General features: G+C 45.5%; 2 protein-coding genes across 4 annotated transcripts in view; one reads left to right on the top strand and one right to left on the bottom strand.

Moving 5' to 3' along the window:
• The window catches only part of AFG2A (AFG2 AAA ATPase homolog A), a 521,034-nt gene extending 508,109 nt beyond the window's left edge, over nt 1-12,925 (bottom strand). For both annotated transcript variants that reach the window (XM_073641378.1, XM_073641387.1), the window contains exons 1-3: nt 12,711-12,925; nt 3,881-4,005; nt 1,887-2,044 (exon numbers count right to left, since the gene is read on the bottom strand). In XM_073641378.1, coding sequence (XP_073497479.1) covers nt 1,887-2,044; nt 3,881-4,005; nt 12,711-12,834 — 407 coding nt within the window. In that variant the 5' untranslated portion in view covers nt 12,835-12,925. The remainder of the gene's footprint in view (nt 1-1,886; nt 2,045-3,880; nt 4,006-12,710) is intronic.
• An 83-nt stretch (nt 12,926-13,008) lies between these two features.
• NUDT6 (nudix hydrolase 6) overlaps nt 13,009-25,453 on the top strand; it is a 44,273-nt gene continuing 31,828 nt past the window's right edge. Inside the window, exons 1-2 of one of the 2 annotated variants that reach the window (XM_073641407.1) lie at nt 13,009-13,184; nt 20,371-20,574. In XM_073641407.1, coding sequence (XP_073497508.1) covers nt 20,415-20,574 — 160 coding nt within the window. In that variant the 5' untranslated portion in view covers nt 13,009-13,184; nt 20,371-20,414. The other variant, XM_073641399.1, reaches the window with a different exon arrangement.

Genomic DNA, 25,453 nt, shown 5'->3' with positions numbered 1-25,453 from the left:
TTGCTCAAAGTAAAATATAAAAGCCAGACCACATATAAAGTTTATAAAAAGTTGTACTCTATAGAGGTGTCTGAGAAAGGCTAGGAAATTAATTAGAATGGTCATTAACATTTTTATTTCATGGAAGAATGGGCTGCGTTGCAAACCTACATAACTTGAAGGAAGTTTGTCATACTTCCACTAGATGGTGCTACAATCCTGCAAAAATGATCCTTTTGACAAAACTGAAGAAGAAAACATTGAACCCTTCCCAATAATTCAGGAGACATACCCCATCAGCGAAACAGTTATAGCTTCAGTAATTCTAGGTACAGATTGTATATAATTAAAATCAGCATGCCGATAAAAAGCGACGAAGGTTAGGCCAGACGGAAAAGTCAATAACCGTGACCGCATTCATTCGCTGCACTTCTTTAGTGATTGGTAAATAGAGGGTAGTTTCACAGAACAGCTATTTCACCCGTAGAACCAGGAGGCAATAACAATCGGGTGAAACAACCGCTCTCCATCATCATATTCAATTAAAAAAAAAGAAAAAGGCAGAAGCTGCATACTGGCATTTTTGGCTTCACCATGGCCGCTCAGTCTGGTCATACCGTAAAAGTAAATGAAAACGTTTGTTACTTTGGATTTTGTCCGTTTTGCAGCTAACAGCACAGTGTGAATACTCCCGTATACATGCTGATCTCAGGATCAGTAATATATACAGTGCCGTAACAATTTTCTATGTAGATTATCCAAGTAGACTGTGAGAAGGCGGACATTCACATGACACACAAGGTTCCTTCCTAGTTCTTAGGCTATGTGCACACTGTGCGTTTTTTGGTGCATTTTCGCTGCATTTTTTTCCGTGTGGAAATGCACCAAAAACGCTAGGTAATCCATGTGCCAGCTAACGTTATGACAATCCTTAAGTGCTGTGCACATGATCAGGAATTTTCCTGTCATTGTGTTTAAATCTGCAGCATGTCAATTCTTTGGGCGTTTTAGCAGGGTTTTTCACATTGACTTTAATTGAGTCAGTCAAATCCATAGCAAAAACGCAGGAATAAAAATATTTGCGGATTTGCTGCGGATTTTTGTTGCATATTTGACGGACTCAATTCAAGTCAATGAGTCAAAAACTCAGCAAAAACGCACAAAGAATTGAACGCGGGAGACTACTCCTCTCATCATCCTACGGCCGCTCCCGCTGACAATAGCGGGAACAGGCATGGCTGACATTCATTGTTGTACAAAAACACATAAAAAATGCGGCAAACGCGCATTTTTGCTGCAGCGTTTTTCCTGCTAAGAGATGGAGAAACCTTGCAGAAATTTCTGCAATCAAATCCTGAACGTGCGCACATAGCTTTATGTTCTCAAAAACCCACTATCCTAATCAATGTGCCAGCTTTTCATTTAACCGGTGATGAAAAATAGCGCCACAATTTTTGTTGGAAAGTGATTTTACAGGCTTAAATGTGTCTCTATTGCTAAATGCTCAACATATTCACTATTGGGATGCATCCTATGCAGCTACATCCATTGTGAGTGTCGATAGGAAGGTCCCTTCATTATGCCAGCCATGTGTCCAGAAGCCGGAATACCACTGCTAAGCAATGATAATTCAGTTAGGGGTCCGGCTACTGGGACCCAGAAAATCTGCCAAGATTGATTTGCCTTGCAGTGAATGTATACATGGTTGCACTCTTTGCAGAAGGGTGAGGCTTCAACTAATAGAGGTGGTCTCCATACATGCTTCCTTCCCTCACCAAGATGTCCATATGCCCTAATAGTGTCTAATATAAGGAATCATTAGTAATTCTCCTGTAAGCACAGGCGCCGTTATGTCAGATATGCTGTACAGTAACGCGTGTCATGATTCTGGATGCATAATCTCATACCTGAGTGTGACTTCTAGCTCTTCTGCTTGTAACACAAGTCCAGTCACCGGCTGAATATGAACTGTATCACCAGGCTTCACCTTGAGGTTCTTCTGAGCAGTGAAACCCAGGCCAACCTTCCCAGAAGGAAACCCACTGACTGGCCATGCCGTGCATACCTAGAGGGAGTACAGGACACAAACATGACACGTGCAGAGGCAAAGATACCAAAAACTGCTAGTACGCGGATGAGCTCTGCTGCTGGGACAGCCCCATGACAATCATGGCAGGAGGTGCATTATTTTCTTTGAGAATAGGAAAATTTGGGGGGGTTTCCATCTTATCTTTTACTGCAATATATCAAATTAAGCTGTGTCAGCAAATGTGAGATTCATCTATAGAGTGATGCTGACCCCTTAACGTCAGACCCAAATCAAAGAGAGGGCCCTTTCTGTGACACTCATGATTTTAGATGTAGTATATGATAGTCCACAGACTGCATCGCTCACCTCTTTTTATGTTTAAAATTGGTTATTTGGACCCATCAAAATGACCTAAATGTGATATGGAAGATGCTGATGTTATGCACAAGCATTGGTTATGTATGGAAATTTACTTTTTGGGTCTGAGATTCTAGATACATAGCATAAAGAGATGGTCACGTCTTGCACTTATCTCTTTTGCTCTGCAGGACTGTGTGATAATGAATTTTTCTGAGAGGTTGTGACCCATCTCCTTCTTTTAGCAACAGCTGTCATTGTGAGAAATTGGCTTTCATGTGGAAATCTCACATTTCAGGCATTGGCCTATAAACAATGTTTATCTTTGTGAGAAAGCTACAAAAAGATTTTGTAATTCTTCAAAAGTGCAAAACTTACAAATTTAGGTTAGTTTTATTAGAAGTCCCTTTCTCCTTCTTCGTCTTCCCTCTTACCAAGTTGGGTTGATTTGGTAGATTTGTGATGTAATGTACTATTTGTAAGGGCTCGCTCACACTTGCGATTTCGGACAGTGTGGGAAAAAAAATCATAAAAGGACCATCAGTATGGCATCCGATTTTTACGGATACATTACAATTCTGTAGCATAGGAAACTGTAAATGGTGCTGTGAAAGATTAATGGCTGCTGAGTAAAAAAACGCATTGTATGCAGACAGTACATGGATGACAAATGAGGGAAAATAAATAATCCCACTCTCCTGGATGAGAATGGGACCAATTTTTTTTTATATACGCAAGTCTGAGCGAATCCTAATACTTTTTTTTCTATTTTTATAAAAAATTTGTAACAAAAATAAAAAGCTAGCAAGCTTAGAAATCATTTCACCATACGAGCAAGCATTTTGCTTCTTCATTGGCTGATTGACAGCGTGTTCAGATAGGCCGATAATCGTTCCTGGAAACTCTCATTGCTAATTATTGATTAGTGTAAATAAATAAGTCATAAGGAAAAATTTGGCAGAATATTACTGATAGCGGTTTGGAGATGGTCCTTTTAAGACCATCCTTGTCAACAAACAATATTAGGGTAAGTTCCCAAGTAGCGAAAATTGTACCAGCTGGGATGTCGCTCGAGGAAAATACACTGCATTTTACAGTGCCAGTAAAGAACAGAAGATTTTAAGAAATGTCATACATATGCTGTGAATTTGAGATCTGCACCATGTCAATTTATGCTGCGGTTGTCAGTGGGAATTTTACCCTTTGCAATCCAAAAAGGTGAAACCTTCTGCCCCTCCCCCCCCCGGCGTAATCACAGTGGAGACACTACACGTGAACCTACCCTCATAGTCAAGTTATGATGGCTGAAATGGAGAACTTTTGTGGTGGACCTGGGTTGTTCAAGAATATGGTCAGCCACATTTTTACCCAGATCCAGAGTCCCCTGACATAACAGCTGTTGTTAAGGGGGAATAAGATGGAGAAGAAGCAATCCAATAACAATTGGTAAAGCCCATATAAGCTTTATTTATATACAACAGGTAATTACATTTTGGACACATTTTTGTGGAATACCTCTTGTCGACCTTCTACACTGGTGAGTAAAACAGGTCGCCCAATGCATAAATCAGCCGACTTCATACTGTTGATTCCAAGCTGTACAAGACCGCTTCTGTAAGCCTTCGGCACTTTATCTTCCTCTATTAGAGAAAAAAAAATAGATTTTACACAAGCATTTCATTTTCTCTAGCATATGAAGAGTATAACCTTTCTTAGGCTATGTGCCCGCAATGCAGAAATGCTCCGGATTTTTTTTGAGCGTTTCTGCATCTCCCTGGCAGAAAAAACGCATGCGGATTGTACATGTTGATTGTACATGCGGATTGTACATGTTGATTGTACATGCGGATTGTACATGCGTTTTTCCTGCCAGGGACGTACGGATGTGAAGTGTTCTTCACATGCATTTCCACATGCGGGTTGACAAGCGCTTTCCAAGCGATTTTAGCATCACTTGGAAAGTGCTTGACAACTTGGTCACACTATATAATTCCATGCAAACAGCATGGATATATATACTGTGACCGTAAATGAATGGTAAAAAATAAATATTATACTTACCTTCGGATGGCCCCCAGTGTCCTTATCCGATCCGTCCGGTGTCCCCAGTGTCTAGCGGTGGTCTAAAAGGACCTGCCATTACGTCATTTAGTCATGTGATGGGTCCCATGACTAAATGGCGTCATGGCAGGTTCTTTTAGACCATCGCGAGCTGCCGGCGAGCCACGACGCATCGCTATGGAGACCGGGGGCCATCAGAACGTGAGTATAATGTTTATTTTTTATTTTATTTATTTATTTTTACAGGTACTATGGTACCCGGGTCCAGAGGAGAGTCTCCTCTTCTCCAGACCTGGGTACCATCCGCACATTGAACCGCATGATATCCGCATGTACACTGCGGATATTATGTGATTCAATGCAAGTCAATGGCAGCGAAAACGCCGCGATTCCGCAAAATAATTGGTAGTGCTGCATTTTTTTCCGCAGTGATAATCCGCAGTGGAAATTTCCGCAGCATGTGCACAGCTCATGCGGATTATCATTGGGGAACATGGCAGGCCTTCTACCAAGTGGTTTTTAAGCATTTCTGCAGCGGAATTGCTTAAAAAACGTATAGTGGGCACACAGCCTTATAAACTAAAAACCTTTCCTCACTGAGTGTAAAACCATTCCTCCGAGTCATCACGGCGGGACGGTGTGAGTGTAAAACCATCCAACCTCCCCACCCCGAGTCATCACGGCGGTACAGTGCGAGTGTAAAACCATCCCCCTCCCTCCCCCTCTCCCGAATCATCACAGGGGTACAGTGCGAGTGTAAAACCATTCCCCTTTCCCCGAGTCATCACGGCGGTATGGTGCGAGTGTAAAACCATTCCCCCGTACACCCAAGTGGCAATACACAACAGCGCCTAGGACACACACGCCAACGTCAGCTAAGGATAGGTAGCAGCTACACAACTCTGGCAACACTTTTCTCCTTGTTGGAACAAAAAAGTAAAAGTTCAACATGCTTGGTGCTTCCTCTATTGGAAAGAGCCAGACTGTCTTCATACACATTAGATCTTGGTCTTCTACAATATTTATCGCATGTACATATAAAAGTTTAAACTCACTTTCAGGTGCCCATTTAATGGTAGCGGGAATGAGCCAAAAAGAATGCTCAACAGAATTAAAGGAACACTTAAATCACATCGGGTCTCAATGAATGAAAGACTCAAAAATTAATTGACAGGAGGATCCAATTTGATTGTCATTATAAAGCGTAATGTGACTCAGCGGTGTGCTTGGCTCCCTGTGCCTGTATGCACTGCTGCCACCATCATGGCATGCTCCTGATGAGACACTGTGTCCTAGAGATCTCCTGCCAAATCTGGATCAGGGCATCAGCGAGCTCCTGGACAGTCGGTGGCACTACTTGGTAGCATTGGATGCACTGATACATTATGTCCCGGACGTTCTCAACTGGAATCAGGTCTGGAGAACAATCAATAGAATAAAGGCCTTTGTAATCCAGGAACTGCCTACATACGCTGGCCAGATGAGACAGGGCATTATCCATGAGAGAGGAACCCAGGCTCCAAAGCATCAACATAAGACTGGACAACGGCACTGAGGATTTCAACAGCAGTCAAAGTACCGTTGGCTTTCATGTGGATGTATAAATAATAATTTTATGTTTTATTTCTGTACCGCCAACATATTCCGCAGCACTTTACAATTCCAAGGATATGCCTTCCCAGATATGACTGAACCTTCACCAGTTTGGTCAGGAGGTTGCAGGCAGCATACCGCTCACCATGGCATCTACCGACTTTTCCACATCTGTCATGTGTTCAGTGTGAACCTGCTCTTATCTATGAAGAGAACAAGGCGTCAGTGGCGAACCCCATGATGCCGGTGTTCTTGGGTGAATGTCAATCTAGCTGCGTAGCGCTAGGCTGTGAGCACCGATCCCATACGGTACATCGGGTTCTCATGTCACCCTCACATAGTCTGTTTCTGACAGTTTGACCAGAAATAGGCATGCCAGTGGCCCACTGGAGGTCATTTTGTAAGGCTTCTCAGCTTCTCCTCACAGGAGCAGATCCCAATTCTGCAGTTGGTTTAATGCCCTTCTACAGTCCAGACCAGTTGTCCTTAAGTAATGTCCCATGTCCCAGTCTGTGCTGGGAGACACAGAAAATCTTCCTGAGATGACACAAATGTGTGATCCTGGAGGCAGGGCTGTGGAGTCAGTAAGCCAAACCGCCAACTCCTCAATTTCCATGACACCAACTCCGACTCCCTCATCCATGGCTCATGTTTAAGTGATTTACTGTAGCACAGATTCATCTCCGTTAAAAGTCTAGACCCTTAGATCAGGAATAGGACATTTCATAACTTTCCCAAATTCTTATGAAAAAATATTCCCCACAAACTGCACTGAACTACTGTACCCAATTTATTATATGTTTTAGGAGTCGTAGTTGGTCCATTTTATATCGACTCCGACTCCACCAAAATGGGCTCCGACTCCAACTCCACAGCCCTGCCTGGAGTAGTGCTGGACTACCTGGTCCACCTGAAAGGGCTGAAGGTACAGCATCATGCTACCAGTAGTGACAAGGACACCAGCAAAATGCAAAACTAGAGAAAAATCAAAATCAGGAAGGATAAAGCAATTGTCTGTGGTCAGTACCCGCAAAACCATCTATCCTCCAAATTTCATAAGGAGCATGAGCATCGACGGTGCTAACTTCCACTCCCACAGGTTCTGACAGGAGGCTATGTACGCTGTCTTTGTTACAGCAAGAAACCTTCACCCTGGCTTCCATAACCCCTGATGAGTCCCACACGGGATGAAACGCGTCGGGAGCCAGTATAACGGTTAAAAGGAACCCTATGGTCTCTCTTATCCTGTGAGAGTGAAGGCTAGCACCATGGATGCTCATACCCCTTATGAAATTTGGAGGATAGATGCTGGTCCTTTTCTGCAATTGGGTGAGCTCATTTCAATTTATTATTATTATGGCTCACTGGTTGTGATGTAAATGGTATTTCTCTGATGGTCTAATGGATTGACTTTGTGTGCTGTGATTATTATCCATAAGGCACCTTACATTACAAACATTATTTCAGCCTATAACACTAGGCCGGCCTGTTTTTGTCGGCCTTTATTTGTCTTGTCTATGTCTTTTTTATACCTTTTAAAGTTGACATTAAATGTTATATTTTTAAAACTTATATCCCTTTTCTGCTTATGCCACATTTGTGAAAGTCTGATCTATCAAATCATAGAATAAATTAATCCATCGGTAAATAGCGAGAAAAAAAAAAGTCAGAATTACTTTTTTTGGCCACTGCAACATTGTAATAAAGGCAATCAAAACATCGTGTCTACTCCAAAATGGCATCAATAAAAGCATTAGCTCAAGGAACAAAAAATAAGCCATCGTACTGCCCAAGATCCTGAAAATAAGGACATAAGTGATTTTTTTTTTCCCTTACAAATTTCGGAATTTTCATTACTTAAAATAAAAAAACGCATACATGTTTGGTATCTGGGTACTTGTATTGACCTGAAAAATCATATTGCCCGGTCAGTTTCACCCATTTATATGCTGGTGACAGTGGGGTTTTTCCTGACGTGTTTCTGGTGCTGTGTGTGCCCTTAGACTTATTTTCTATGACTAAGGGCGCGCACAGCACCAGAAACACAACAGAGTGCTTTTTCTATCACCAGCATGTGGATTTTAAAATATTTGAAACTTAGGGAATAAAATTTGAAGATTTTTATCGATTTTTTGGGGGATGTGCCGATCAACTTTACTTTTCTTGGACTAATTTCCTGATGGTCAGCAGTATTTGAAACGGCACCCATTGCATACAAAGGACAGATCTGGTTGTGGGTAGATGCAGCATAGCTACACTACTGTACAAGAAAAAGGGGTGAAAAGAAACTTTGGTGTTATGATCACGTGTAAAAAGTAGGGTCTCACTGGTTAGCTAGGAAGTGAAAGTTTCTCTAAAGCATTTTCACATAAAATCCAAATGTAATAAGGAATTTTAATGCATAAAATGTGCTTTCCCACCCCCCTTAGTTATGTACTCATTTCACCCACCATTGGGGAAAAAAAAAATAGTAAAGACAATAGAAAACTTTATCCTATTATTTGGGAAAAAGAGTTGGGATCCCTCCTGAAGAATAAAGAGTGCCACCGACTATTCTTTGTGGAATATTTGGGGGATTGGAGCCATGTTGTGACATGTGGCAAGGTTTACAGATACGCATTGGCGTTGATCTTTTATGTACGAGCTTGGCCTGGGTAAATGTGATGTACGGCCCTATAATACAGCCCCCTAAAATTACACTGAAACGACAGTCAGAAAATAAGAGTCAAACAAAAACCTGGATGAGCATTGGGCTTTATTCAACCAATCCAACAGTAAAATTAATAACTGTGTATCATGAAGCAGCTTCACACTTTATTCATCCCTTCCCTGATCCGACATTAAGACTACACAACTCCCCATGGCCGTTTGGAGGTTTAATAAGCTGAAATATTAACCACTTAGCAATTGTCCATACCTGGAGGCTTAAAGTGCAACTGTCATTTTATCAGTTATAGGGGCTTTATAGAGATTATCGGGGGAGGCGATTCCACAGCCCTCCACTGATTGGTGAAACTCCATGAAGGCATGGACTCACACTGTACACCACTCTGCACAGAGCTGCACACTTCAGAGCAGGGTTTTACAATCATTGGGGGTCTCAGGACCTCACACAGAGAAACTATGCACCATCTTTTATATATAAAAGACCTTTAAAAATTATAATTGTCATTTTATAAGGAGTTTAGGATTAGAAAAACATAACTGCACCGCCATAGTATTCCGGCTCTTAGCTAATTACATCAATGTAGCCAAGCTGCAATACCAGACGCAACCCATGTTATTGTGTGGAGCTGTGCCTGGAGACAGAGACATGGCAGAAGTTACAATGAGTGCAAGACTGTGCTGTGAGAGGAGAACCACTCGCCTCCTCCTACGTCTACCACAGACCCGCATGGAGGGCGCTGGGCATTTACTGGCAAACATCACTGGGGCATTGAAAAGAGGCTCCTTTATTATCATCCATTCCTGCATTGTCCTGTACCTGACGAGCAAATGCAATAAAGGGACAAAACAAAATAAGTATGAAGTTCTAGAGTCTTACACAATAAAAAAAAATTATATATTTAAAAAATGACCTGTTGCCAGATTAAAGATGGTCAGTGTTTGTCCTCACATTATTGCCGCTATGCACCTGTGCATTCAGTCTTTTTAAAATCAGCTATATGATCCGGAGATATGGACTTTTTTTTTTTTTTTTTTGTGTGTGTAAAAACCTGCCATATGGTTTCAGAGATGGGCCTGTTTATTTAGGGTTAATTTCTATGGACTTATGAAAGAGCGTTACTCATAGGTTTTCTGGGGGTGTCTTCATGCTGCATTACTATAATGTGAGCCAGGTCCCATTGGGTAAACAGACCATAAAAAGGAGTACCAAGTAAAAAAAAAAGTTTCAAGTCCATGTGGACATTAACCCCTTCACACCATGGCCATTTTTTCCCCCCCTTCTCCCAAGAGCCATAACTGTCTTATACTTCCATCAATACTGCCGTATGACGGCTTGCTTCTGCGGGGCGAATTGTGCTTTTGAATTTCACCATTCATTCTACCATCTAGTGTACTGGAAAATGGAAAAAATTCCAAGCTCAGGAAAATTGCACATAAAGTGCAATTTCACAACTGATTTTTGTTTACCATATTCACTGTATAATAATAATAATCTTTTTATTTATATAGTGCCAACATATTCCACAACGCTTTACAATTCAGACAGTTTACAACATTATTATATGATAAAACTGACCTTCCAATGATTCCCCAGGCCAGTACAAGTACGCAGATAAAAAAAAAAAAAAAAAAAAAAAAAACTCCACACTTTTTGTATGTGGTGAAAAAAAAAGTTTGGACATTCGTAAGAACATATTATTTGCTCTTGTCGCCATTTTCTGAGACCTGTAACATTTCCATTTTTTCAGGCTCTGGGCCATGGTGAGGGCTTATTTTTTGCCCCTTGAGCGGTCGTGTCTGCTGATACCATTTGGTGGTAGATACAATTAGTTTTGGCAGGTTCATTTCTTTTTCGTTACGCTAATTACCAATCAGATTAATTTAATATTTTGATAGATCAGACTTTTACGAACGCAGTGATACCAGATAGGTGTATTCATTTTCCTTTTTTAATCATTTTCTTTTTCATGGGGCAAAAGGTGGATGATTTGAACTGAGCTTCTTCTGTTAAAGGGAATCTGTCACCAGGTTTTTGTCAAATAATCTGATAGCAGCATAATGTAGAGACAGACTCTGATTCCAGTGATGTGTCACTTACTGTGTTGCTTGCTGTAGTTTTGATAATCTTCTGCTTATTAAACAGTGATTTTTTTTCACTGTAGGACTAGTAAACTTGCTGCCATGTATTCCTCCACATTCATGAGCTCTGTATAACCTCTCCCCCACCATTGATTGGCCACTTTCTGCCCATGTACAGTGTACACAGAAAGCTGCCAATCAGTGCGGTGTATGCATTTATACAGAGCTCAGCATTCAGAGAACTGGTAAATCTGCAACAGATAAAACAGCGATTTTCTCAAAACTGCAGCAAGCAGCCCAGTAAGTGACATCACTGGAATCAGGGTCCGTGTCTTTAAATCATGCTGCTATTAGATAACCTAGCAAAGATCTGGTGACAGATTCCCTTTAAGAACAGAGAGATTTTATGTTTAGTTTGTTGACTAGATTAGTGACCACCTCTGCAGTCTCAGAGGTGGCCAAACATGTGCTGTGCTTATAAGCGCTGGCCAGATTGCTGGAGCGCACTGTTAGTTTCAGAGCACTGGCAGCTTCAGAGCTAATGCGTTCTTCCCATGCCCCTGTTGAAAAAGCTAATGCGAAACGCACGTCGGGGCTATCCCCTGGGAACTCTGCACTTGCATTGTATTATGAGTTACGTCTATCGTGACTGATTTACGCACATGCACTTTATTGGCATTGTGCCAGCATGTTATTGTTAACTGACAACAATAAGGGAGAAAATTTGTGAGTTAGAATCTCAACACAAGCACTTTACTATTCTCCTTTTTGACACAATTCACAATTATATAATCATGGGATTCATATGAGTGGTGTGTCTAACTTTTCTATACTTGAATCATGTATTCTCCTCTACGAAATATGCCAGTTCTGGGGTCTGTGCAGTCACTGATAACTCTTTATGCCCATCCCTTCTAGGGTGACGTTGCATCCTTTTTTTGTTTACCTCGTTCTTGACCAGTTTTTATGCATGGAAATTATTTCTGTATAATTAATAAAGCATTGTTAATTGAGTATACTGATGAAGTTGGGACTCCATTTCTTTCTATTGTTAGCTCTTCCCATGCTGCAGAAGATGCCTCATACAGCACCATTGGAGAGGGCACAATCCAAGCCGGCAGTGTAACAATGTAAGCCATGCAGGAGCGCCCTACAACCCCAAAGAGCAGGAAACCGGGAGGTGGGGGAACAGTACGCTCCTGCAGCAGATCACGAGACAATCCATTCTAATCTACAAACTAGAAGACACTGAAGTGTAGATAGAAGATAATGAAGGACTAGATACTTGGGCTAAATTACAGGCATCTCCCACATCATGCAAAGAAGATAAAAGGGGTTATCACATGAACCAAGAACATTTCAATAAGTTCCGCAATTGGTTGCATTAAAAAAAATAAAAGCCATGTGCTTTTATAAGTTTATAAAAAGGTGCCCCTTGCTATGTACTGTGTCCCACCACGTACAGCTGCTGCAGCTGATGGTCATCATACACAGCTCCTGCCAGAGGAGAAAGTACAGGTGAATATACTGAGGACACAGAAGGGACTGTCAGCAGCTCCTTTGTGTGAGGTGACACTTCCCTGACGGTTTATCACAGGAGCCAGTGTTTCCGCCATGGCAGCCCTGCCAGCTCATCAGCTCTCATGTCACTGACTTGATTTATAGTGCAGTTGCCAGCGCTCTCCATCACTGTCTTACTTTATGGTGATCTCTGGGCTGGTGACAGAGAAGAGCCAACAGCTCCCGTGATAAAACAGACAGGGAAATGTGTTCCCTCACACAAACAAGCAGCGGAGAGTCCCTGCTGTGTCCTCTGTTTATTCACCTATGCGGGCAACTACTGGAGAATACAACACCCAGCATTCTCGCCGGTGAGCATAGCAGGTGTAGTAGTCCTGCTCCAGCAGAGCAGCCCTTGGAGGATGCTGGACGAGGTCACCACTACCTTTCTGTAGGAAGTCGGTGACTTTTAGCAGAGCTGGCTGTCCGCTCACAGTGGCGGGCTCCGGCCCGGGAGAGGCGCTCAGGGAGCCGGTCTTCGCTCTGCTCTTCTTCTTGCTGGCAGACATGCTGCACTTACTCACAGCACAGCTCTGCAACAACTTCCTCACACGCTGCCGCCGTATTGTACGTGATAGAAGCGCAAATGTAAAGCCAATAAGAACGTTCAGAACAAAACTGCGTCCCTATTACATATATTACGAAGGGACGTCACTTTCTACTTCCCAGACAGTTGATTGGCTCGGTGTGAATGACGTCTGTGAAGCATGTTCCGCCATTTTATGTCTTGGTTTAGGTAGTTTGCGGTCTTCTCATAGGTGTCATATTCAAGTGGGGAGCTCAGTGAACGTCTCCAACATGTGAACGATATGAATCATGTTTCCGCTCATGTGAAGGAGAGCGCTGCGTCACCGGGGCGGTAAGTGTAGCACTCTGCTGCCAGTAGTAAACATGGCGGCTTAGTAGCATCTGCTTAGATAACTTTCAGTATATGTGGGAATGTTGTGGCTGCGGGCTCGCCGGGTTTGGGGTGCTGGATCCCGGTACTCAACGGTGTGGGGTCGTTCTAGCTCCTCGGGGTCGGACCTTTGGCCGAGGGGCACAGTAGACAAGTTTGGAGGAGTAACTGTGTGGCTGCAACCGGGACACCAAAGGGACGAGGCTGCCTTCAGGAGCTGGTTACAGGGCAAGTGTCTGCCAGTCCTCACTGTGCCATCTAAGCCTGGCACGACTCCGTGTAGAGAAGTGGCATCACTGTGGTTACATTTTAGTTAAGTCACTGTTCACACCCGTGTCGCAGAGCACAGCTGATCTGATGGCCAGAAGTGCTGTGGGATTTCCGGCTGAAGTGTCAGACACTGCTGCCGGCTAAAAGACCCCCTTATTACAGCCGTGTGATGCAGCCAGCCATTCATTATAGAAGACACAGCGCAGATGTAGACGTATTGCAGAGGCTGGGGCTTCGGGGGGTCCTGTCTGTTCTCCTGATGAGAAGAGAAACATTGCCGGCTGTACTTATTCTTTTTCCGCTTGCAAGAGAATGTAAATCTGAGCCCATGAAAAACCTCGAGATCAGTTTATTCATCAGCTGCTCCTCAACTTGTTGTTATTATTTAGTTATATAGCGCCATTGATTCCATGGTGCGGTACATAAGAAGGGGTTTCATACCAAATACAGATATCACTTACAGTAAACGAACTAACAATGATAGACTGGTACAGAGGGAAGAGGACCCTGCCCTTGTGGGCTTACGTTCTACAGGAAAGGGGGAGGAGACAGTAGGTTGGGGGGTGCAGTAGCTCCGGTGTTGTTGAGGTGGCAGCAAGGTCATGGCAGGCTGTAAGCTTGTTTGAAGAGATGGGTTTTCAGGTTCCGTTTGACAGATCCAAATTTGGTGGCTAATCGGACGTGTTGAGGCACAGAATTCCATAGGATGGGGGATATTCAAGAGAAGTTTTGTAGGCGATTGAGGGTGAGGAACGAATAAGTGTGGAGGAGAGGAGGTGGTCTTGGGAGGACCGGAGATTACATGAGGCAAATATATCGGGAGATTAGTTCAGAGATGTATGGAGGAGAAAGGTTATAGATGACTTTGTGCTGGAGGTGACAGGAGGTGGTGAGAGCTTGGATGTGTGGTTTGAAGGACAGGGCAGAGTGAAGGGTTACTCCGAAGCAGCGGATTGCCGCTACAGGGGAAAGTGTGATAGAAAGATCAGGTGGGGAAGATACTAGAGATGATGGAAAAATGATGAGTTCAAATTTGGCCACATTGAGCTTGAGGGAAGCAAGAGGAGAAAGAGGATATGGCTGATAGACATGCTGGGATTCTGAACAGCAGAAAGGTGACATCTGGGCCAGAGAGGTAGATCTGTGTTTCATCAGCGTACAGATGGTACTGGAAGCAATGGGATTTTATTTTATTTAGGTACAGATTGAGAAAAGTAGGGGTCCTAGTACAGAGCCTTGAGGGACTCCTACAGAGAGAGGGCGGAATGAGGAGGTGGTGTGGGAGTGGGAGGCGCTAAATGTGCGGTTAGAAAGGTATGAGGAGATCCAGGCTAGGGCAAGGTTTTTGACGCCATAGGAAGAGCGGATCTGTAGTAGGAGGCAGTGGTCAACTGTGTCGAAGGCAGAGGACAGGTCAAGAAGAAGGAGTACAGAGAATTGTCTGTTAGCTTTGGCTGTAAGTAAGTCATTGATGATTTTAGTAAGGGCAGTTACGGTGGAATGGTGGGGGCGGAAGCCAGATTGTCGGTTGTCAAAGAGAGAGTTAGATGAGAAGTGAGAGGAAAGTTCAGCGTGAACTCACGGAATTTGGAGGCAAATGCGAGCAGCGATATGGGGCGGTAGCTGGACAAGGTGGTTGGGTCGAGGGATGTCTTTTTGAGTATGGGCATGATTGTGGCGTCTTGGAAGGCAGAGGGGAAAGTACCAGAAGTTAGTGATAGGTTAAAGAGATGGGTTAAGCATGGAATGAGTGTGGGGGTGAGGTTGGGGAAGTGATGGGATCTGATGGGGTCAAGTGCACAAGTGGTGAGGTGTGATTTGGAGAGGAGGCGGGTAAACTCTCCTTCCGAGATGTTGGAGATGGAGGTTATGGGGGAAGGGCAATGGTCTAGAAAACAAAGGGGTTGTGGTGGTCGGACTGTAAAGACTTGCCTTGTATGGTCAATCTTGTTTTTGAAGTGTGTGGCAAACTCCTCAGCAGAGATGATGGAGGTCGGAGGGGGCAGTGGAGGGCGGAGGAGAGAGTTAAAAGTGTTGAATAACTGTTTGGGGTTGTAGGATAAGGAAGATATGGAGATTGGGAAATAGGCCTGTTTAACAGAGCTGAGGGCTTATTTGAATGCGAGTGTTGCTTGTTTGAATGCCGTGAAGTCATCTTGCGAATGTGTTTTCTTCCAATGCCGCTCCGCTACCCTGGACGCTTGCCGAAGCTGTTTAGTGAGGTTGTTAAGCCAGAGTTGCCTATTGACTTGTCGCGCTCTGCCATGCACAAGAGGGGCGACCGAGGCAATAGCTGATATGAGAGTGGCATTGTAGAAAGCAGTCTGTGTTGAGGAGTGAAGATATGGATGTCAGTGGTAGAATAGAGTCAGAGAGTGTGTGAGTGTCTAGATGTGCAAGGTTTCTGGGGGGGTGTGCTAGTTGCTGGACATGGGTGACAGGTGAGGAGGACAAAGATGAACTTCAAAAGAAGGGAGAATAGGGGAGGGTAGAGGTGGAATAGGGCTTAAGGTGCAGTTGGTGGAAAGGAGAAGACCCACTCCTCCATCATGTATGTTACCAGGGCGAAGAGTGTGGGTGAAGTGGAGGCCACCGTAACACAGCGCATTAGGGGAGGCAGTGTCGGAGGGTGTCAACCATGTTTCTGTTATGCCCAGGAAGGAGAGGTGAAGAGGTTGTGAATAACATGGAGCTTGTTGCAGACAGAGCGGGCGTTCCAGAGTGCTCCAGAAAGAGGGAGCAGGGGAGTGGGCGTCCGGGGCATGGGTTTTACGTAGGAGAGGTTGCAGTAGTTTGCAGTTGGTTGGAAGCGATAGGAGGGGGAATTGGTGGGAGGTGTAAGCTGTGGGGGTCCAGGATGGGGAGATATGTCGCCAACAGTGAGGAGAAGCAGGTGGGAGAAGGAGAGTGTCTGGCTTGTTTTATGTTTTGGTAGGATACATCTGAGGTTGAGGAGCAGGTCAGCAGATGAGGTCAGGTGGGGAGGTAAGAGGGAAGGAGAGATGATGATTTGGTTAGAGGGTGCTGGGGTTTGGGGATAGCGAAGAAGAGTAAGGATTAGTGGTGCAAAGACAATAAAGGCATGTGTAAGCATAATGAAAGTTTAAGTATGAATGAGAAAGAGGCTGCAAGTCTGGACATATGAGACTGTGAAACGCGTCAGTTCACGAGAAACGAAAAGGGGCGCATAGGAATATTGTGCCAGATTTATCAGAAATGGAAAACTTGTCAGAGCGGCCAGAACATTAGACACGTCAAACCGGCCATAATATTTGTGTGAAATATTTGGCTATATTTTGAGATGCTGAGTTGCCACAGCTCCAAAAAATGATGGTAGAAATAGTTTCATAGTTACATAGTGTTAAAAAAAAGAAAAATGTGCATCAAGTTCAATTGTAAAACTCCAGTTAATTGTAGAGAGGACAATGCTTGGTAGCTGCTGCCTCTCTTAGGCTATGTTCCCACACATTGTGTTTTTCAGCAGATTTTGCTGCAGATTTTTATGCAAATTTTCAGCTGCTTTTTGCAGTACCAGCGAAGTCTATGAGAAACCAGAATTCTCTGTTCCCACATCTTGTGTTTTTTTTTGGCTGCGTATTTTGTGCCTTGGTTGTGTTCTAGGAAAATAGAGCTGGTCACTTCTTTCAGCGTTTTTTCACCTATGGGAAGTAATGGGTGGTGAAAAAAACGCACCAAAACCTGCAGATTTGACGCCACTGATTTCCTGCCAGAGATCAGTTTTGCTGCAGATTTCTGACTGAAAAAAAAACACAACATGTGTGAACAGACAAACATGGCACCAGGAAAAGCTTATCGTCTCAGAAAGTGTGCTAGAAGAACAAGGGGCCACGCTTAGGGATTTATTATTTACCTGAGGCTTTCATGGCTGTAACATAGAGATGAAACCTACCGCTGCAAATGTACTAATTCTGCCAAATACATAGACAATGTAAACCTCTACCCGACAGTCTGAACATGCACCATATTTATCACAGTGGCTCATTCTGCACAATCAGTGTGGCACATCTTGTCTAACTTTATTGATTCGCAGGACCCGGTTCATCAGTCCGGTGAGTAGTCTATGGCCACTGGACAGGAGCCCTGACAACCATCTACTATGTGATGGCATCTGCGGCTTTGCTTTTGATTAGCAGAACTGGCACAATGCCACATGTGCTTCACATCCAGGCTTGGACTGGCCCACAGGAGAATCTGGGCCCCCATGCCGAAGTGGGCCACCACCCTATTATATGAGCAGTAATTGGCACAACATACAGTGGGGAAAATAAGTATTTGATACACTGCAGATTTTGCAAGTTTTCCCACCTACGAAGAATCTTGAGGTCTGTAATATTTATCATAGGTACACTTTACCTGTGAGAGACAGAATCTTAAAAAAAATCCAGAAAATCACATTGTATGATTTTTAAATAATTAATTTGTTTGTATTGCGTGAAATAAGTATTTGATACAATAGAAAAGCAGAAATTAATATTTGGTACAGAAACCTTTGTTTGCAATTACAGAGGTCAGACGTTTCCTGTAGTTCTTGACCAAGTTTGCACACACTGCATCAGGGATTTTGGCCCAGTCCTCCATACAGATCGTCTCCAGATCTTTCAGGTTTCGGGGCTGTCGCTGGGCAACATTGAGTTTCAGCTCCCTTCAAAGATTTTCTATTGGGTTCAGGTCTGGAGACTGGCTAGGCCACTCCGGGACCTTGAAATGCTTCTTTCGGAGCCACTCCTTAGTTGCCCTAGCTGGGTGTTTCAGGTTATTGTCATGCTGGAAGACCCAGCCACGACCCATCTTTAATGCTCCGTGGTAAAGCGACTTGCTCGACTCTCACAGAGGCAGACACATGAAACACGTCTCGGGTTAACTTCCTGCAGGTTTATTACTATATGGCATAAATCACAGCAGGGTTTCACAAAATAAACACTTCCTCTCTGAGATAACGAAAAACAATAAGATAAAGTATAGTACAGTCCACAGGCGAGCGGGGTTTTGCCCACTCTGGGTAACACATTAAGGTTTCACCACAAAGTCTTTCTGTTGAGCTCTCTGGCTTCTGAGAAAAAAAACCCAGTGACTGAGCATTTAACTTACCCAGCCAAACCTTTGAGGTGGAGATATGGTGAATGACCTCCCTCCCTTCACAATGTCATTCACAAAAAAACACTCACTTTTAAAATGGTGGTTTAACCCCCCCAACATATAACATGCTGGAGAAAACTTGTAGTTTCAGTTCATTGAAGCTAGTAGCCACAGTGAAACATATCTCCCCTCACGTATATCACCAGTGACTCTGTCACAGCTCTTACTGAGGGAAGGAGGTTGTTGGCCAAAATCTCGCTATACATGACCCCATCCATCCTCCCTTAAATATGGTGCAGTCATCCTGTCCCCTTTGCAGAAAAGCATTCCTAAAGTATGATGTTTCCCCCACCATTCTTCACGGTTGGGGCGGTGTTCTTGAGGACTGTACTCATCCTTCTTTCTCCAAACACGGCGAGTGGAGTTGATACCAAAAAGTTCTATTTTGGTCTCATCTGACCACATGACTTTTTCCCATGCCTCCTCTGGATCATCAGGTGGTCATTGGCGAACTTCAAACGGGCCTGGACATGTGTTGGTGTTAGCAGGGGGTCCTTGCGTGCCCTGCAAGATTTTAATCCATGACGGCATAGTGTGTTACTAACAGTAATGTTTGAGACTGTTGAGACTGTCTCATTGAACAGGTCCTCCCATGTAGTTCTGGGCTGATTCCTGACCTTTCTCAGATTCATCCTTGCCCCACGAGGCGAGATTTTGCATGAAGCCCCAGACTGCGGAAGATTGACAGCCATCTTGTGTTTTTTCCATTTTCTAATAGTTGTGCCAACAGTTGTTGCCTTCTCGCCAAGCTGCTTGCCTGTTGTCATTTAGACAATTCCAGCCTTGTGTTGGTCTACAATTTTGGCCATGGTGGAGAGGTTGGAGTGTGATTGATTATGTGGACAGGTGTCTTTTATACAGGAAACAAGTTGAAACAGGTGCAATTAATACGGGTAATGAGTGCAGAGTAGGAGGGCTTCTTAGAGAAAAACAGGTGTTTGAGAGACAGAATTCTTGCTGGTTGATAGGTTATCAAATACTTACTTCCCCCACTATACATGATTCACTATGTACAGACAGAGGCAGCATCTTATTCATTTAACAATCAAACCAGTTTATTGCTATAGAAATTTGTGAATGAGGATAAAGTCATATTTGTATGTAGCTGAAAAGTGGGACCCGGGAGTTGATGTTACTGGTTGGTCCTTGGCACACCAGTCCGACACATCGCAATGATGATGTAATCAAAAGAAGAGCTGTGACCGTCGGGTAAGAGGAGATTGTCAGCGCTCCCGTCCAGCGAGCACAGATTACTGACGAATCCAATTGACAACTTGAGAAAAATATGCAACTTTTTAACCCTACAAATATGCAATATGTGCTGTTTCAAGTAGAAAGTAGCTTTGTTTTTCTAATCCTAGACAAAAAAAATTTCCACTTTTTACGCTATTTACCTAGTGAAATGAGAATTGGGACTTTAAAAAAAAATTGAAATTGATAAATATAGTACATTGTAGACCTATTCTCGTAGCTCGTCCACTTTCCCAACCATGTTTCAAATATGCCAAGAACAGTGTAAAGTCCCCAAAATCCCCAATTTTGTGCAAAAGTTATCCAGAACAAAACTTGCACCCCTTTGTTGCCCAAAAACTCAATCTAGAGCCTTGATACATTCAGTTGGTAGCAGTAGCTTTTGCTGTTCGTTTCCGCTTTAAATCTTTATGTCCACCAAAATGACCTGTAATAAGAGAAATCACTCAGTGGCATGTTTCCAATTTAGGAGCCATTAAAGGATGGAGAGAAGAAGGCAGGATTGCAGTGTGGATGCATGTCCCCATCACGCTGAGCGCTCTGATAGCCTACGCTGCCTCAGAAGGATTTACATTCCATCATGCCAAAAAGGACACCTCCACATTGACGCTATGGTTAAAGGATGGTCCAAACAAGCTGCCGGAGTATGCCACACACCAAGTCGGGGTTGCAGGTTAGTTAAATACCTCATTGACCATTTGATTGTCAGTTAAAAGGTAACTGCAACTTAAAATACAGAATCAGCCATTGATTTAGTGATTACCTGTGTAGTCCTAATCAAAAGATCCACCATGTTGATATCCACCATGTTGTCATACAGACCGCTTTGTTAGGGCTCTTTCATACATCCGGATATTTCCGGTACTGGAAAAAACAGTACTGGAGATGTCTATGATACGTGTGGCAACCGTGTGCCGCATCAGTATCACACGTACCGGCACCTGGGAATCAGCGGTACAGTTAGCGCTGCTCCCAGGCGCCGGGTGCTGAACACTGCCCTCATCATTGTCCCATGCATGCGCTAGTATTCTGCTCCCGCTGTCTCCAAAACCTGTAAAAATAAGAATAAAATAAAAAAAATCCTTATACTCTCCTGTCCGAAGATTAAATAAGTGTCCCACTCTGTGTAACGGGTCTGGGAGGTGGAACCTCTGTGCAACTATACAAGGGGGCAGTCCTTGTAAGGAAGCGGGTGGCTCCCAGGGAAGACGGGCAGGTAGTCACGGCAAGTGACAGGGACAGTCTCTGGGTAGAGGGGCAGGTAGTCACGGCAAGTGACAGGGACAGTCTCTGGGTAGAGGGGCAGGTAGTCACGGCAAGTGACAGGGACAGTCTCTGGGTAGAGGGGCAGGTAGTCACGGCAAGTGACAGGGACAGTCTCTGGGTAAAAGGACGGGTACTCACGGCAAGTGACAGGGACAGTCTCTGGGTAGAAGGACAGCAGGCAGGTGTCTGGTGAGCGCTCCCAGGTGAGCGGGCGAGAGTCTCTGGACGGGCAGGTGGTCACGGCAAGTGACGGCAGAGCCTCCAGGTAGGCTAGCAGACAGGTAGCAGGTGAGCGCTCCCAGGTGAGCTGGCAAGAGTCTCTGGACAGGCAGGTGGTCACGGCAAGTGACGGCGGAGCCTCCAGGTAGGCTAGCAGGCAGGTAGCAGATGAGCGCTCCCAGGTGAGCGGGCAGGCTGATCCATAGACAGACTGACAGGAGTCGGAAAGCAGACCGTCGGACCGCAGGCTTGCAAGCAGGTAAACGGATATCAGGCAGGTATCAGGCAGGTATCAAGCAGGTATCAAGCAGGAATCTGGCAGGTAACAGGCAGGAATCCGGCAGGTGACTGGCAGGTAACAAGCAGGAATCTGGCAGGTGACTGGCTGGTAACTGGTAACGGGACCTGAGGGCTGAAGCAGAGTGAAGGCTTTGCAACAACATTGCTCGGGCACCTCCATTTTGGAGGAGGTGCCTTAAATATGGGAGGTCCTCCGGCAATTGGCCGGGGACTCCTTAGGACGGCGCGCGCGGTCCCTTTAAGAGAAGTGGAGCGCGCGCGCCCTAAGCACACTGCCGGGGAAGGAGCGCGTGCCGGAAGCAGCGGGGAGAGAAGCGCTGGAGGACGCCGCGCCAGGAGCGGGGAGGTGAGAGGGACGGCGTCTCTGCCTAGTACGGGGCAGAGACGCCGATGCTACAGTACCCCCCCCTTTAGGCCCCCTCTTTTTTTGGCCAGAAAGAAATTTTTCAAGGAGAAGCGGGGCGTTGATGTTCTCCCTGGGTTCCCAAGTTCTCTCCTCAGGACCAAACCCCTTCCAATCTACCAGAAAAAAGGTCTTTCCTCTTACCCTCTTGGAGGCCAGAATACTCTCTACCTCAAAGACGTCATCAGCGGAAACCGGAGCAGGAGGGGCACCTGGATTATTGGAAAAAGAGTTAAAGACAACGGGTTTGAGGAGAGATACGTGGAAGGAGTTGGGAATCCGTAGGGTGGCCGGGAGTTTTAATTTGTAGGCCACAGGGTTAATTTGCCTGAGGACTTCGAAGGGACCGATGAATCGAGGGCCCAACTTGAAGGAGGGTACTTTGAGCCGCACATGTTTGGAAGAGAGCCAAACCTTGTCTCCCGGACGGAATTGAGGCGGATCCAGACGTCTCTTATCAGCATATCTCTTCATCCGCTCAGAGGACAGAAGAAGAGCGGACCTGGTACTCTCCCAAATAGTAGAAAATTCGCTGACAAGAGACTCCGCAGCAGGGTTGTCCACAGAAACGGAGACAGGGAGCGGAATCCGGAGGTGCTGGCCATAGACAATAAAGAACGGGGACTTGGAAGAGGATTCGCTCTCGTAGTTATTATAAGAGAACTCGGCCCAAGGAAGGAGGTCCACCCAATCAGAATGGTGGGCATTAACAAAGTGCCGGAGATAGCTGGTAAGGATCTGATTGATCCGCTCCACTTGACCATTGGACTGAGGGTGGTAAGCGGAGGAGAAGTCCAGGGTGACGTCCAGCAGTTTACATGTGGCTCTCCAGAAGCGTGAGGTAAACTGAACCCCTCGATCCGACACTATGTGGAGGGGTAGGCCATGGAGACGGAAGATATGGCGAATAAAGTCCTTAGCCAGCTCAGGTGCAGACAGAAGACCAGGCAGGGGAATGAAGTGGGCCATTTTAGAGAAGCGGTCCGCGACCACCCAAATGACAGTACACCCGGCAGAGACAGGAAGATCGGTAATGAAGTCCATAGCGATGTGTTGCCACGGGGCAACAGGTATGGGAAGCGGCAGGAGATGACCAGCTGGTAAGTGTCTGGGAATTTTGTTGCGGCCACAAGATGAACAGGCAGAGACGAAGTCTACCACATCCTTACGCAGGGTAGACCACCAGTAATGCCGGGAAATGAGTAGGAAGGTCTTCTTTTGGCCGGCATGGCCAGCTAGTTTAGAAGAATGACCCCAGCGAAAAACCCTCTCACGGTCTGGAGGCGCCACGAACGTCTTGCCGGGTGGAAGACGAGTCAAATCCAAGGGGGCCACATTCATCACCTTGGAGGGGTCGATAATGTGCATAGGCTCCTCCTCTTGGTCGGAGGACAGGAAGGATCGGAACAAGGCATCAGCTTTGACATTTTTGTCCGCCGGGCGGAAATGAAGGATGAAATCGAAGCGGGCAAAGAACAAAGACCACCGGGCTTGACGTGGATTAAGTCTCTGGGCATTTTGGAGATATGCCAGGTTCTTGTGATCCGTATAGATGATCACCGGGTATAGGGCCCCTTCAAGCAGGTAACGCCACTCCTCCAGCGCCAATTTAACGGCAAGCAATTATCGGTCTCCTATGGAGTAATTGCGCTCAGAGGAGGAGAAGATTTTAGAGAAAAAGCCGCAGGTTACCATTCTCCCGGAGGAAGACTTCTGGGTGAGCACCGCTCCGGCTCCAGAGGAGGAGGCATCAACCTCCAGGTAGAACTGTTTGTTGCAGTCCGGACGGTGCAGCACAGGGGCAGAGGAGAAGGCTTGTTTCAGGGAAAGGAAGGCCTCCTCAGCTTCGGATGACCATACCTTGGGATTTGCTCCCTTACGGGTGAGCGCAGATATGGGCGCAGTCCGTGACGAGAAGTGAGGAATGAAGAGACTATAGTAATTAGCGAAGCCCAGGAATCGCTGTATCGCCTTCAAGCCCTCCGGACGGGGCCACTTTAGGACAGCAGAAAGCTTCTCGGGATCCATTCGCAAGCCTGTCTGGGAGATAACATAGCCCAGGAAAGGAAGAGAGGTCTGCTCAAAAAGGCACTTCTCGTATTTAGCATAGAGGTGGTTCTGCCTGAGCCTAAGCAGGACCTGACGAACATCCCTCCGGTGTGTGGGAAGATCCGGAGAGAAGACCAAGATGTCGTCCAGGTATACCACCACGCAGGAGTAAAGAAGGTCACTGAAGATGTTGTTGACCAGTTCTTGGAAGACGGCGGGAGCATTGCAGAGACCGAAGGGCATCACACGGTACTCATAGTGTCCGTCCCGGGTATTAAATGCTGTTTTCCACTCGTCTCCCTGACGGATACGGACCAGGTTATACGCCCCACGTAGATCCAGCTTGGAGAAGATCCTGGCGCCTTTAAGACGATCAAATAACTCAGAGATGAGCGGAAGGGGGTATTTATTTTTAACCGTGATCTGATTGAGTCCTCTATAGTCAATACAGGGGCGTAGCGAGCCGTTTTCTTTTTGACAAAGAAGAATCCGGCTCCAGCCGGGGAGGTAGATTTCCGGATAAATCCCCTAGCCAGATTCTCTTCAATGTACTCAGACATGGCCCGGGTCTCGGCTGCAGACAACGGGTAGATACGCCCACGGGGAGGAGTGGTGCCAGGTACCAGGTCGATCGGGCAGTCATATGGCCTATGGGGTGGCAACGTCTCTGCTTCCTTCTTACCGAAGACGTCCGCATAGGGCCAGTAAGGAGCCGGGAGACCTGGTAAATTAGCTGGAGTAGGCGGAGGGCGAACTGGGCGGACCGGAACCAGGCAGGTCCTATGGCAGTCTGGACCCCATCGAAGTACTTCACCGGATCGCCAGTTCAATACGGGTTCGTGTGTCTGGAGCCAAGGTAGACCTAGCAACAGGGAGTGAGAAAGTCCGGACAACACATGGAATGAGATTTCCTCAGAGTGCAGCATTCCCACCTGCAGGGTTATGGGTTCAGTGACGAGCAGGATGGTCTCCGAGAGAAGTCTTCCATCCACGGAGGCGACTGATAATGGTTCAGCCAGGGACTTGGTGGGAATACGGTATCTCTCTACCAGAGACTGGGAGATGAGGTTTCCAGCAGCTCCAGAATCCAGGTGGGCAAGTTCAAAGTGACTGTTTTCTCCCCAAGCAATAGAGACCGGTAAAGTCAGAGACGGAGAGGGCTTCCTTTTTGTCTAGGACGACCTCTCCGAGCGGTCCTAGACACTGGCGTTTCCCGGCTTCTCCGGGCAGGAACGGATGAAGTGCTCCATACTGCCACAATAGAAACAGCTTCCCTCGGCTCGGCGAGATTCTTGGCGAGATTTGACGATGTTGG

This window comes from Phyllobates terribilis, unplaced genomic scaffold, assembly GCF_046119375.1.
Source record: "Phyllobates terribilis strain yellow unplaced genomic scaffold, ASM4611937v1 Scaffold_1__5_contigs__length_1240528914, whole genome shotgun sequence".
NCBI lineage: Eukaryota > Metazoa > Chordata > Amphibia > Anura > Dendrobatidae > Phyllobates > Phyllobates terribilis.
Note: the sequence above shows the minus strand (reverse complement) of the source record. Positions and strands in the feature narration are given on the sequence as shown.